Here is a 14,956-nt window from a genome sequence, read left to right on the forward strand (position 1 = left end):
TGAGGGTCGGGACACTGGTGACAGAAGGGTGTTGCAGCTAGGCTAGTGAAGTCCTGCCTGTTCCAGCGACCGGGGCCAAGGCGCCCACCTTGTTGAGCCTCTGGATCTCCTTTTCCTGGTACTCCCGCTGCCGGGTGAGTGGGCTCAGCTGATCCTGCAGGTACTTGACCTTCTGGCGCAGCTCCTTGGCCTCTGCTGTCAGCTGCTCCTTGTCGGTCTGCAGGGGATGCAGGGGCTGGTTAGGCAGGGAGCCCCTCCAGCAGGCCTGAGCTCCCTGTACTGTTTCCCCCCTCCCCTCCACCCCAGCCAGCCATGCTTCCTCTCTGCCTCTCCCTCAGCAGTTCCCAATGCTCACGTGAAGACATCGCACAAGGCACCTGGCATTAGAGCCATATGCCCACAATGTCCTGTCCTCATGGAAAAGGCAGCTCGGTTCACTGAAAGACTCTGGGCTCTGACACCAGCTCCTTTGCCAACGAGCTGAGACCTCAGCCACGGTCACAGTACCCCCTGGTCAATGCTCACCTATCTGCCATGGGTAGGGGGTTCTTAACATGAGTCACAGATGGGCGTCAGGAGGTCTGTGAGCCCCACAATGGGATGCAAAATCTGTGCAATTTTTTAAGGAGAGGAGTCATAGTTTCCCTAAGATTTGCACAGGGATCTTCTGTGATGCACAGAATTGGTAAACCACTGAGAATATCTAAAGGACCTTTTAGCTCTTACAGTCTCTAAACCTAGGAGAGAAGACACTAAAGAAATAAATGCAGCAAACGAAGTAGAGAGTATCCCTCCACAGAGAAACAAAGCACTGCGAGGCAAAAGAAAGAGCACCCCAGCTGAGAAGAAACCAGGGAAGACTTCAAGGTGGGAGCCCTGCTCCCATGCCTACTATGGAACACACAGGGCTCCTTCACTGCCGAGGGCCACAGCCAGACTGGCCTTTAGAGAGCATCAAATCCTAATCTGTGATGGGAAATGAATGTACAGAGAGGGAAGGTGACTTACCTAAGGTCACACAGTGAGCTGGGGCTAGAACCCAGGTCTCCTAATTCTGGTGCTCCTTCTCCCCTCGCAAGTCAAAGGAAATGTTTCAAATCGGGGAAGTCAGCCATAAACTGGGGAGAGCAGCCTTGGGCAGACCTTGTGGGAGGTGTTCTGGATGCCCATGTAAGTGGCTCCAGCATTAGCATGGCCTCTATTACCACGTGTCCTTATGGGGCCACACTTCATCTTGTGACATCCCACCTCTCCCCAGCTAATAGGGAGGACTGTCCCCATCCCAGAGACTTATCTCACCTACCAATGTCAGCTAGGGGAAAGGACCAAAGAGCCAGGGGTCTGGTGACAGTCACAGATGTGACCACACTCGGAGAAAAGCCAGGCAGTGTCCTTACACACATCTTCAGGGCAAGGCACGATCATTGGGCAGGCTGATCCCTCAGATAAAGCCCCTGGGTGTCACATGCTGACAGAGGGAACTTGGAAATGCAATCTGTGTTGAAAATGTCCATTTTCAAGCCAGGCAAAAGCCCAGTTCCCATGAAGGGGAAGACACTAGGACATAAATACAATCTTCCAAGAGCCTGAGGGTCAGTGGCCTTTCCTCTTTAAGCTGTCCCTGGATCCTGGAAGGCTGCTGTCAGTGATGGATCAGATGCTATTTCTTCAGAGGACTGGCTCCCAATCTCCTTCAGACTGAACCTGGTTCCCCTTTACGCCCTCTCCTTGCTCCCTGTAACTTCTCCTGTGATACTGGTACATACTTCTATATATTTGCTTCTGTAATGAGTTATTTCGTTTTTCTTCCCCGCCAAGGGCAGGGCTGGTCTGTTCCCTGCTGAGAGTCTCTGCCCAGCACGGAACCAAGTGCATGCTCTGTTGCACAGTGGTTAGGCTGGTGGAGAAGGGAGGCTCCATGTAATATCTGAGTCCCTCCCAAACAGCCATCACTACTCTGAATGTCCAGTAGCAGCCCACTCCCATCAAGCACCAGAGCAGCCTACATGTGTCTCTTTTATATTCTGTGCTCTCCTGGATGGTTTCCTTGTCTCGAACACTTTATTATTTTCTAAAGAGTTTATTTATTTATTCATGAGAGACGCAGAGAGAGAGAGGCAGAGACATAGGCAGAGAGAGAAGCAGGCTCCCAGCAGGGTGCCTGATGTGGGACTCGATCCCAGGACCCGGGATCATGACCTGAGCCAAAGGCAAACACTCAACTGCTGAGCCACCCAGGTGCCCCTGTCCAGAACATTTTAATTAAACAAAAAGCTCTTCCACATGCAAACAAGAAAACACAGAAAGCAAGAGCTAGGGGAGCCTGGGTGGCTCAGTGGTTGAGCATCTGCCTTCAGCTCAGGTCGTGATCCCGGGGTCCTAGGATCGATTCTGTATCGGGCTCCCTGCTCGGTCAGGAGTCGCCTCTTCCTCTGCCCCTCTACCTGCTTGTGCTCTCCCCCTCTGTCTTAAAAAAATACATAAAAAAATTAAATTAAATTAAATTTAATTTAATTTAAAAAATAAAATAAAATAAATAAAATAAAATATAAAATATAAAATATAAAATAAAATAAAATAAAGCAACAGCAAATCCAGTCTCTATTTTTAGATGGGAAGCAGAGGGAAGGAAGTGCTTTTGCCTAGGGCCACAGAGCCCTCTGCCCTACGGCCAGCGCAGGAGCCCCCAGGTCTCCCGACCTGGGCCCACAGCCTATTTCCTGCACTGAGCCCTCGGCTAATGGGGCAGGGACAGAGGCCCCCAAGCTGGGCCCGCCGCACCAGCTGTCCACTTGCCTCCTCCATTTCAATCTTGGACTTGGCCAGGAGGAGCTTCCGGTCAAAGTCACGCTGCTTCTGCTCCCGCTCGGCCTCCAGGTCGGTCACCTGCTTCTGCAGGTCCGCCAGCTTCTGGCGCAGCTCGGTGATCTGGGTTCAAGGGCAGAGAGGGGGGTGTGTGAGGGCAGGGGCGCACCTCCACAGTTCAAAGCTCCTGGGAGGGAAGCCGCAGGCCGGAGACCAGGGTGGCCTGGATTGCACAGCCGGGAATTTGGGGTTCAGCCTTGAGCTCCCACAGCCCCACACTACCTTCTGCTCGTACTGCTGCTTCATGGACCGGAAGTGCTGGTCCCATTGCTTGTTCACCTCGAGCAGCTGCAGGGAGAGATGGGGGTGAGCAGGGGCTAAGCAGCTAAGGCACAAAGACCAGCTTCCCAGGGTACACATGGCGTGTGTGGGGGAATGGTCGCCCATGGACATTGCCTCAGAACCCCTTCTTGAAATCTCAGGGTTCTCCAAGCAGTAACTTTCACCAGCTGCTATATCCTATCCAAGCCTAATGCTAAAGGCGTGTGTGCCGTTACACAACACACACACGAGTTGCAGTTACGTATGAAAGCTTCACATTCTCATTTTCCTTAACTCAGTGTCTGTCTCTGAAGATGAAACCTAAGGAAGCGCTTTGCACAAGTGTGCGAGTGCACCTCTTCAAGGCTGGCCCTCCCAGCAGTGTTTGTATCACAGCCAAATCCAGGAGACGACCTGCACGTAGGAGGTCGGTTACGAAAATTACAGCAGAAACTGAAAATGAGGCACCCATGCACTTATTAAGAAAATCAGGCCCCTGATACACAGCTGCGTTATTACTGAGATGACCCTAATTATCTGCCATGCATGACACAACAATTTCTCAGGGAAGAAAAACAATCTACACCATTAAATACATAAAACAATGGGGAAAAGGCATCGCCATTTCAGACACGTTACCATACGATAAAGACTAACTCAGAAGCGAAGAAATAGAGTAGATGTTTGATACATAAATACCCTCAAAGAGAGCTAATTTTGAAGGAGAAAAGAAAAACAGTAACCTGTAATAATGCAGTATCAAGGATATAATTTTTTCTGCCTATTTTAAAAAACAGGTTCTATGTTAGTAAGTTCACAATAAAACAGGATTGTTGCCAACTTGTGGGCAACTCTAAGTGGTGAGATTCTCGCTATTTTTCTAACGAGCATTATGTTGCTTTTGTCACCAAAGCAAACACTTTATAGCAATACAAAAAAAAGAAAACTAAAATTGATAGACATGTAAGCAAAAGACTGACAGAGGCCTAACTTGCAAATATGCTGGAGGCCCAGGGATGGCAGCAAGGCCCAGGAGTCTGGAGGAGCAGCTGAGCTGTACGGAGGGGAGCAGTAAAGAGAACAGGAGTTGGGCTTCCACCTCCAGCCTGGAAATTCTGGCCTGGCGTGGGAGATAGAGGAGGCACAGGGGGATAACCTCAATTCTAGATCTAGAGACTTCCAGCTGGTGAAATGCAGTGCTACAAGAAGGTGTCGGATCATCTCCATTTGTGACAGTCCCTCCTCGACCCAGGTGCATGGTGACAGAGGAGCCCCAGGCTCCCCATCCTAGATGCTGCTACTTGCCTACCTTATCACAACCTCCTTCCACCACCCAGAGTGTACCTTCCAAAATTATCCCCTCACCAACAATTTTAGGCTATGCCCCAAATGCCCCGTCTTCAGAGTGACCCTCGTAGGCAGGAGAACTGATTAAGAAATAAGAGCCCCCCCCACCCCCCCCAAAAAAAGAAACAAGAGCCCAGAACAAGGCAGCAGGTTTCCTCAAGGAGCAGATGGCTCCGTGGTCACCATGGTAACTCATCATGGTGACCTGGGATGAGACAGGGTACCAGGGAAGGCCTTTGTCCTGCCAAGCCCAGGAGGGAAGGTGGGTCTTCCCTCACCACCACCACTCCCTCTAGCTGCCTACCTCGGTGCGCTGCTGCTCCAGCATCTTCACCTTCTTCTCAGCTGCACTCAAGGCCCCCACCTCTGGCATCTTAGCTGCTGTCACACAAGCCTGGGGAGAACCACAGAAGGGCCCTCAGCAAAGCCTCAAAAAACAGTTCTATCATCCACTCAGTGCTCCCCGAAGGCCTTTACCGAGCCCCCAGTCTCCCACTTCTCTAATCTATCCACCAGCCAGGCCACTACTACACATCCCAGCCATGACTAAGCCTGCTTTGGAAAGTCTATCCAGTCATTATTCCTCCACCCCTGCCCTTCTGCCCACCACTCTCCTTCCCATGGCCACTTCTTCCTCTGCTCAGACTCTTTCTCTAAGGCACCACCACCTTCCCAAACCTGCAGCATCAACCAAAAATCCTGACCTTAGAAGGCAAGAGTGATAAGAGTTTTTTTTTTTTTTTATTTAACATTTTATTAAATGTTTACTTAAAAAGTTTTTTAGAGGGGATCCCTGGGTGGCGCAGCGGTTTGGCGCCTGCCTTTGGCCCAGGGCGCGATCCTGGAGACCCGGGATCGAATCCCACATCAGGCTCCCAGTGCATGGAGCCTGCTTCTCCCTCTGCCTGTGTCTCTGCCTCTCTCTCTCTGTCTCTGTGACTATCATAAATAAATAAAAATTAAAAAAAAAAAGTTTTTTAGAAAGATTTGGCATAAAGATGTGTATGTGTAGTTAGTACATATACGTGTGTCTCTTAGCTCTGTTCTCTGAGAGAGCCTAGAGCAGTGATACTCCAGTAGCAGTGAGCACACCTAGTGTCCAGATCTTGGTTTCTAAATGCTATTCTCCAAAAAAAGAAATAGGGTTCCTTAGAGAAGTGACTGATTCCAGGGACAAGGGAAAACAAGGAGAGTTTGGAGTATCTTGTGCCAAAAAGTGAGAAAGTGCTGGGGCACTTGGGTGGCTCAGTCAGTTAGGCATCTGACTCTTGGTTTCAGCTCAGGTCATGTATCAGGGTTGTAACTCTCTTGCTTGAGATTCTCTTCCTCTGCCCCCGCCCCTTCTAAAATAAATAAATCAATCTTAAAAAGTGCTCAATAATAACAATATAAAAAAGAAGAAAAGCATGTCTAATGGGCTGGGAGACAATTTGAAAGAGCTTCCTATGGTCAAAACTGGAACACTTAGAACAAAATTATAACTCATGGTCATACTGGATTATAGCCCAAAGAAAATAAATATCCTTGAGTGCATACTGGTAGAAAGGAATAGCTGAATAAATAAATAAGTGGGGGGAAACAGGAGGACTCCCTCTTACAGAAGAAATCTGAACATGGAAGGAATGAGGGAAATTCAAAATCTACTATAGTAATGATCACTGCAGGTGGGATCCACCATGGATGCTAAAATTAGTCAGAAATATAAGAAGAAACTGGACATACGCACGGATTTACAGTTTTTCCTCAAAAATAAGTATTTATTAACGATAAGGGAAAAATTGGTTCCTTTATTATGGAGAAATCAACACACAGACCCCCTTAGCCAAGCAATCACTGTGGGCAGTAATAAGATATGCTGACGTCAGGCGCCCCTGCTGTGACGCACCATAAAGCTCACAGCGTCACTCCCATGGTGCTCTCGCCCAAGTGCACACCCTTCATCTAATCACAAGGAAGCATCGGTTAAACCCCACTGAGGGACACGCTACAGAATCACTGGCCAGTAGAACTCAAAGCGTCACACTTGTGAAAGACAGGGTGAGCCTGGGAATGGTCACAGGCTGGCATACGCTAAGGAAATGTGGGGTCCCCAACTGGCGGCGCCCGCACAGAAGGTGCAGGAGGAGGATGCCAAGTGAGCAACTGGCAAAATCTGAACAAAGTCTGTAGTTTAGTTAATAGTATTGTTTATTTTCCAGTTTCGATCATTGAACCACAGTTATGTAACTTGTTAAGGGGATGCGGGAATTCTCTGGACTACTTTTGAAACTCTTTTGTAAATCTAAAGTGATCTCAAAATAAAATTTAAAAAACATTAAAAAAAAAAACAACTAGGAAATATTGAGGCGAAAGGGCACAACAAGCTTCGGAGGCCGACAGTGGAGTGCTGGCTCTAGGTCTGAGGCCAGGCCGGCAGGAGCCACAACCCACGCCAGCTCTGGGCCTTGGTACAAGGCTATCGAACAAGACGGGCTCTGAAGGCCCTAACCTATGACATCCAGTGGGCTTGTCAGCATTTGTCCTGGGGTCACTGCCCACATTCCCTCTATCCCTTGCCTTCCTGCCAAACTCCCCCAGGGCTGGGGGTGGGACTGGAGGAGGGGGGGTGGTCTTGAGGGTAGAACTAGTGAGGCTCAAGTAGCCCCCGCAGGCTAAAGTCTACCAGCATGCCACAGAACCAGGGCTGGGGGAGCCCTCCACGGACCCTCGCCTTTAAGAAAGGCAAAGGATAGGCCTGCCTCTAGAAGCCTGCTGCCTCCTTACAGGGCAAAGAGTAAGAAGGATCGGGGCTCCTGGGGGGTACACCCTGAACCTCCACAAAGAAGAGAAGAGTCAGCTCACCTGGCTGCTGGCACCAGAACCGCCATTAAAATAAACAGCTAAAGTTCACGGTTTACCGTGCGCCCAGCGCCAAACCTACTTTACAGGCACTCACATCTCTGAATCCTCCCCCCATCCTTTGAGGCAAGTGTTGTTACAGTTTCCATTTTATAGAGGGAGAAACAGAAGCCACAGTTGGTTTAGGTAACTCATCCAAGGCGGCAGTGCTGGCAGGAGGAGCCAGCCTTCAACCCACATGCGGCTCCAGAGCACTGGCTCTGCCACCGCCCGTAAGACATGCCCCCCTGGGACCTTCCTCCCTGGCAGCCTGGTAGGAAGAGCTGGGCCTTCAGGGAATCAAGCCAGATGAGGGCCCGGGAAAATGAGGAGGCCTGCCCACAGAATCCCACACCCATGGTGGCCAGGGAACCCACAGGAGATCAGGGGCTCCATCACTCACTTCCCCAGGAGGATGAGCCAAGGCAGGCTCTGCCCTCAGGGGTAAATGGAGGAAGGGAGGGGTTTCACAGACTGGAATTCAGAAAACCATTTATCAGCACGTTTTGCTGGCCTATGGCTCTGGCTTCGGCTTGTCCGTGTGATGGCAGGTGATGCAGGGATCTTGATGACAGGAGGTCACATGACCTCCCCACACCTCCTGCCACAGCTGTATCATGGAGTAATGGACCTGACCCTACCTAGCTTACATGTAGAGTGGAGATCCAAATAGGATGACAGCTTTGCAAGTCCCGCAGAAATTCTACATTGCCACATAGTAACAAGGAATTAAGTTATTAGGATAATTGCTGCCATTACATAGGTGTGGGGTTTGTTAAAGATGTGGAGTCCCGCTGTGCAGTCATTAAAACCCATTAAAAGGGAAAAATGTGTCAGGAAGAAGTTGGGACTCAGCTCTGCAGGAAGGAGAAAGACATAGACCAGGCAAGGGAGGAGGGCCAGCAGGTGCCTGGGAACTGGATGTGAGCCACAGCTAGGAGGGGCCGTGGAAGGGGTGCCAGGCCACAGCAGTGTCAGCTGACCCCCGCTTCTCTCCAGGTCACAGGCTCCAGGGCGTAATCCCAGGAGCTTACCAGGGTCCCCTGAGAGGCTTTCTCAACCCAACACCCTAATTCTGCTAAGAATATCGGAGATGTTAAACTGACCTTTGAAACCCACCCATCAGAAACCTTCACAAACTTCCTCTCTGGGCCTGAGAGAACATGTTTAGGGAATGTGCCCAGACTGCGCGAAGGACTCAACAGTACTTTGTGCGGGCAGTGGCCAAAGGAATCAGAGCTGCTCAGCCTGGAGAGGAGAAGGCCTGGGGAATGGGCAGGGGGGGGGGGGGGGCACCAGCCAAGGTCATGGCCAGCAACCTGCGTGTGTGTATCCCAGGGAATCAGATGCTGAATGAGGGCTGAGGAGTGGAAGCTCCACGGGCAGATTGTCAGGCTGAGCTAAGGAGAAGACATCTGATGAGAAGCTGGTTAACAGGGGAGCTGACTGCAGCAGCAGGAGGTGGTGAGCTCACTGCCACATGACGTGGCAGCAGAGGCCAGGCACCAGGGACGGAGGATGCTGGAGAAGGAGTTTCTGGGCACGTACCTGCTGCTGTCCGGCCACCCCCTTCTTGCCTACGCCTTCTATCTTTGGTGAGCCTGGCTGCCCACAAGCATCGTCTTTGCCACAGCTCATCAACAACTTCTTGAGCTCCATGTTTTCCTCCCTGGGTCAGAAGCAAACAGAGAGGTCACATTGCTGGCCCCGCATTGAGGCTGGGGTCCGAGGACCTACTACTCATGTGAAGTGTAGCTGTGCCCTGGAGAATACAGCAGGATCCTGAAACCAGCCCTCGGCGGGAACAAAAAAAGGTGTAAAGAAGGCGTCCTTAGGCCACTTCGCTGTCAATGTGGGCTTCTCTAGAAGTCTCTGATCATCAAAGGCAGGGTTTCCCAACTGTGGGAGGTCTGCATACATGAGATCTCTAGGACGCATCCAAACCTGTATTACACGACCCTGATGGCACTCCAGGGAGAAAGTTACACCCTTTCCAATGAGCTTCAAACCTCCTGTGTAGAGCATGGAAACAGTCCTGGCTGGTGCTAACGGGTCTGGAGCTCTCCTCCAGGATTTGCTGGTCTCCACTGCTCGCAGGGAGAGTGTAGGCTGCAGGCTCAGACCCTTCCCTGGGTGGCGGCACTTTGCCAGAACTTATTAACACCCATTTTCATTGTATTTATCAGTGGAGTTATCTTCTATTCATTATAGGTAATGCTGTTTTCCATTAAGTCCAGAGCAAGTTTTCTTTTTATAATAACATTAAGCAAAAATGTGATTAAAATCAAAGCAAATTCTTAAATCAATAAGGTGACATAGGACATAATAAAAGTGTTGATGTGGGTTCAGGCATGACTGAAATAGGGAAAATATTTCTTTATGTTCTATTTGCCAGCTAGGTGTCCATGTAATAATAGAAAAACAGAGAAGCAAAGTGGCTTTCCCAAGGGTCACATAGCAAAGACCTGCACTGTTGCCTCCCAGTCACGAGTCTTTCCTCTAACCTGGGTCTCAGACCTGTGGATGGAGTCATGATGGCCCCAAAACTCCCAAGTGTTTGGGAGTAAACACTTGGACCCCAGAAGTAAAGAGGCACATGCTGACTCAAAATGGCACAGTGACTCACTAGTTAGACATTACGCTCTCTGGGCCTCAGTCTCCCCTCTGCACAATGAGGAGTCTGGCCTGCATAATCCCGAAGGGCCCTTGAAACTCCGACAGTCAAGAGCAGTGTTTCTCAAGTGTGATCTGGGGTCTACCTACGTGGTAATCACAGAGGCCCTTGGGAAAATGCCTAGGCCTGCTTCACACCCAGAGACTCAGGATCTCAGCAGAGGAGGGAGCGGTGGGAGTGTGAACGGGTCACGCCTTCCCTGACCCTCAGTGATCCTGAGGCCAGGAGGCACATGAGGGACCCAGACTGTTAGCAGGAAAAAAGCAGGCCTCGATGGTGACCAGCAGATGGCAGCAACGTCCCGCACCCTGTCCCAACAGCAGGCTGGCCTCTCCGTGGACAGGCTAGGGTGGCAAGTTCCCCAGGAAGGAGCGCAGTTTGCACAGCCCTTCTTCTGAAGCTCTCAGGGCACTCTACAATGGCATTAAAAGGCCCAGAGAGGAAACACCAAGGTACCCAAGGAGAAGGACCAACAGACCTGCCATCCAAAGCCTCGGCCCTCAGCCCACTGGTGCCAGGCACTACCCTCTTCTCCTGCCCATCTGACTCCTCGCTCCAGAGGAGCCTGGACTTACCGCAGCCTCTCAGCAGCCTGATCCCGCTGTTCCAGGCCCTTGTCCAGCTTGGCCTTCAAGGCCTCATTCTCCTTCCGAAGCTGCTCACACAGGGTCTGCAAGACAGAGAGGCAGATGGGGGCGAGGTGAGGGAGGGGGTGCATCCCAAACCCAGAGTGATGATGGAGGACAAATAAGACCATCAAAGCGTAAGCACCCTGTGGCCTGCCAGTCACCTGGCGATACCTGAGGACTCCTGCTGGAAGCACCGCGAGGTGAGGGGGCCTGGAAGATGGCTGACCAGGCCCAGGGCCTCACAGATGGGAGGGCAGGAGATGCCTCCTAGGACCGTTGACACACCGTGTCCATATGAAGTTACTCTTTCGACAAAAACTTAGTGAGCACCTAGTACATGCTGTGTCCATGGCTAGGTGCTCTTCCATTCGCTGCCTCATGGGAGCTGCAGGGCTTCCCCAGAGCTACATAACTCATCTCTGCTTTCAAAGCAGGCTGGTGCAGGTGAAATAATTTGCATGAGGTTGCACAGCTGCTAAGAATCACCACTAGGATTCATGTGGCAGACCTGAATTGGCGTGTCCCCCTGCATGCCCCCGCCCTGCCTCATGCCACAGGCAGGCGCAGAGAGAGGAGGAAAGGCCTGTAGCTAAGCTGGCTCATGCACAGCCAGTGGTATTCCCTGCCTTCCACCCGCTATCTTGTTTCCATGTCCCAGACTATCCTGAAAAGTACGCAGCAGCAATACATGTTCACTTCTGGGCTGGCCCCGGGCACAATTCTCTGGTCTCTCTCCCCTGTGGCTGTGGCTGTCTCATATCCCAAGGGGCATGAGATGCTGGAGTGTCTGTTGGCCTGGGCCTCTCAATAATTAAGGAGCAGAAACAAGCCTCTGCCATATGTAATCTGAGGGAAAACTATGTTAGCCAGGGAATTGTTTGTTTCCACAGCAAAACCTAGCTCTTTCTGACTAACACAGGGGAGACGTGGGAAGGCTGCATGGAGGAGACAGCCTAGAAATAGAGGCTGGTAGGACATGAGGAATCTGTGGCCAAGAGGACAAAATACTACTGTGACTGTGACTGGTTTCTGGGTGCAGAGGCCTTGCACCATATCTGCCTTTGACAATGTTTGTTGAGTGAACCAACAAACAAATCAATGAAGAAAGGAGGAGGAACTGGATTAATGTGCCTCCACCCACAGGGTAGGCAAATACCCAGGATGCTGTGGCCCTCGGCAGGAACAGAATGTCCTGCTCCCCAACACTAAGTGAAGGTCAGGACGAGATCTCATGTGCTGTCTACCTTCCAGTCCAGTCTCTGGGGGATGTCACCAAGGTCATCGCCTTCTATCAAAGGGGCCAGAGAGCTTACCTAGGAAGTGATCTGATCATTCATTCACTCACTCCCTCAAAAATGCACATGAAACACTGCTAAGTGCTGGACACTGGGATGCGGTGGTGAATATGACAGACAAGGTTCCTACCCCATCTTGTGAGCCTTATGTTCTAGCGGGGAGTGCAAGGGAAAGAGATCAAACACAGCGTAAGTAAACCACCTAACAAGATAAAATGATGACAAACTATAAGAACAGCGAAGAAGGAAACACACAAGGGAGCTCAATATATAAAAAACACTAGAAGTTGGCAGAACCCTCATTTATGAGGCCTGGTATCAATCCCCATTTCAAAGCCAAAAAGCTGACACTCACAGGGATCTCACGCCACACAGTGTACCAGAGTCACCTTCCCGGAGCTTGGGTTGATGCCTTGAAGCCTCTCTGATATCAGAAGGATGTCTCCCTTAGCCTGGCCCGCCCACAAGACCCTCACAGTGGACTCCAGTCACTCCCCTCACTCCCCTCAACGTGTGCCTCCCCCACGGTGGGATGGGAGTCCTCTGCCCCTCACATCTCTCCTCACACCTGGACGCCCTTCCTGCTCTTGTCAACCCAGCCCTTCCCAAAGTCCCACACAGTAGACTGCTCCTCACCCCCACTCCCCATCAACTGGAAGGTCTTGAATGTCTGCTGACATGAATGAGACCACAGATCAGTGACTGGTACCACGGAAGGAAGGAGACTTCAAATTAAGCTTTGTCACTAAGGTGACAGGTGCTCAGGTGCTCCTAGAACCAAGTTTCAACATCTGGGAGTCCTTCCCTACCCAAGGCCCATGAGGCTTAAGATCCCCTGTCCAGTACAGATGACCGATCCCCATGAAAGAAAAAAGAAAAAGTCATTACTACAACCATTCTATCCCAAGGCCTGGCCTGGCCTAGGAAGGAATCTGACTTCACTCCCACCATGCAGGGAGGGCTGGGAGGCAGATTAGGATGATGCTTAGAACATGGGATTTAGAACTGAGGTCTGAATCCCAACTGTAGCACTCACTAGAGGCAGGGTTGCTGCGACCTGCCCACATCCACACCCGCTGGTATCCCCAACCGTGAAATTTGCATTGGCCACCCACATTTTCCAAATTTCCTTCCTCTTCCTCATACCTTCCCACAACTTCCTTACCTTTCTCGCCACCCTGAACAATAAGTCAGCCCCCAGTATCACCCTCAGAGGTGGCTGTGGTACCCCTGGCTTCCCAAGAAGAGCTGGAGGAAGCAGAGAGGGAGTACACCTGCATACCTGGCCACCCTCCCAGTTGGCCTCACCTGCAGGATGGAGGTGCGCTGCTCATTCTTGTGCACTTTGGAGGCCAGCCGGTTGAACTCGAGAGCCATGCGGCCCAGGTGCATGAAGAGCTGGCTGCGGTCCGGCTCTTCGGCACACACGCTCAGCGTGGTCTCCAGGCGCTGCAGATGCAGCAGCAGGTTGCTGTCCTCATGAGGTAGGGGACCCAACTCCTGGTGGGAGGGAGGGCACATGGACCACTCATCACCAGCCATTCTCCCTCTGCTTCCCCATGCCTCATGACTCAGTTTACCCTCTGAACCCAGCTCAACCCAGGGAAATTCTCCAGTTACACAGGTTCCCTGTCTGGGGCTGACTCACAGGGCAGGACCTGGGCCTCCCAGGCCATAGGCTGGCTTCCCAGCAGCAGAGGCACCTTCTTCCCACACTCTGGGCCTCACTAAGTGTCTGTGGGTAAACCACTCGTCCACTAGGCCTCAGAATCTTCCTCTACTAAATGTACACACCCTCCCTCCCTCCCATCTACCTCACAGGTTTCTTTTCTTTTCTTTTAAGATTTTATTCATTTATTCATGAGAGACAGAGGGGGGGAGACACAGGCAGAGGGAGAAGCAGGCTCTATGCAGGGAGCCTGATGCGGGACTCGATCCCAGGACTCCAGGATCACACCCTGGGCCAAAGGCAGGTGCTAAACTGCTGAGCCACCCAGGGATCCCCTCACAGGTTTCTCAGGAGGGTGAACTGACATGTGGAAACTGCAAGCCCAGGACAGGGGTGTCACTTTATCTACAGCACTGCTTCTTTGATTCGGGGACTCTTAACCAGGGACCATGGAGAGACCAGAAGCACCTGACTTCTATGTCTCTATGTGTATCTTCGGGGTAATGGTCCAAACATTCAACAACTCCTTAGAGGAGCCAAGAGTTAAAAGAGGTCAAGAACCATTGCTCTAAAAAAAAAAAAAAAAAAAAAAAAACCACACAAACAAAAACCATTGCTCTAGAGGGATCAAAGAGAAGAGTAGATTTAGTAGAGTATACAAGTTAGTAGAGTATACAAGAAATGAAGCATACTATGGGCAAAACAGTCCAATCTTAATAATTAATCAGTCTCTGTCTCTGTCTCTGTCTCTCTTTAGCCACCTCTCCTCTGTTTGGAACATTCTTACCAAAGACAATGGTGCCTTAGTTATGCCAATACCATGCCCAAGGATCCTCACTGGCACCTTATAGCTCACTACATCGAGCCTGGCTCCCCTACCAGGGATGAGTCCCCACCTTCCCCTACCTGAGCCTCCATGTGCCAGGCCCTGTGCCTCCTCAGGTTTCATTCCCACAGTGTCCCCTCTGCTCAACCTTCTCAGTCCTGTCCATATTTCAGCTCCTCTAGCAGACTCCCCTAAATATTTATGGAAGTTACAGGCATCAGTGCCACAGGGAGCCTCAGGGCTCAGGCTGGAAAACCATAGTATGGGCAGAAGGAACTTGCCTGAAGTCGCCCAGTGAGTCAGTGGCAGAGCTAGGACCGGAACTTAGACTTCTGACTCTTGATCCAGTGCCCTGCCACACTGGGCTCCCCTGTCTCTGCACTCTGCGGCCCTGGAAATGCCCTACAGCCACAACTTGGCATCTAGTCAATGCCTATGTAATACTGCTAGCACCTTATCCTAGCAGAAGATAAAGCTGCTTCTTCAATTCTGCATTCATTTCCCCACTGCCTC

The 14,956-nt window shown here is 51.0% G+C and overlaps 1 protein-coding gene across 5 annotated transcripts in view; it reads right to left on the bottom strand.

The window, feature by feature from the left end:
* Positions 1-14,956, bottom strand: part of TNIP1 (TNFAIP3 interacting protein 1) — a 49,405-nt gene that overhangs the window by 8,140 nt on the left and 26,309 nt on the right. For all 5 annotated transcript variants that reach the window (XM_041747739.1, XM_041747741.1, XM_041747740.1 and 2 more), the window contains 7 exons: positions 13,257-13,448; positions 10,600-10,694; positions 8,899-9,019; positions 4,778-4,867; positions 3,088-3,153; positions 2,797-2,928; positions 89-217 (listed from right to left, as the gene is read on the bottom strand). In XM_041747739.1, coding sequence (XP_041603673.1) covers positions 89-217; positions 2,797-2,928; positions 3,088-3,153; positions 4,778-4,867; positions 8,899-9,019; positions 10,600-10,694; positions 13,257-13,448 — 825 coding nt within the window. The remainder of the gene's footprint in view (positions 1-88; positions 218-2,796; positions 2,929-3,087; positions 3,154-4,777; positions 4,868-8,898; positions 9,020-10,599; positions 10,695-13,256; positions 13,449-14,956) is intronic.

This window comes from Vulpes lagopus, chromosome 3, assembly GCF_018345385.1.
Source record: "Vulpes lagopus strain Blue_001 chromosome 3, ASM1834538v1, whole genome shotgun sequence".
Classification (NCBI taxonomy): domain Eukaryota; kingdom Metazoa; phylum Chordata; class Mammalia; order Carnivora; family Canidae; genus Vulpes; species Vulpes lagopus.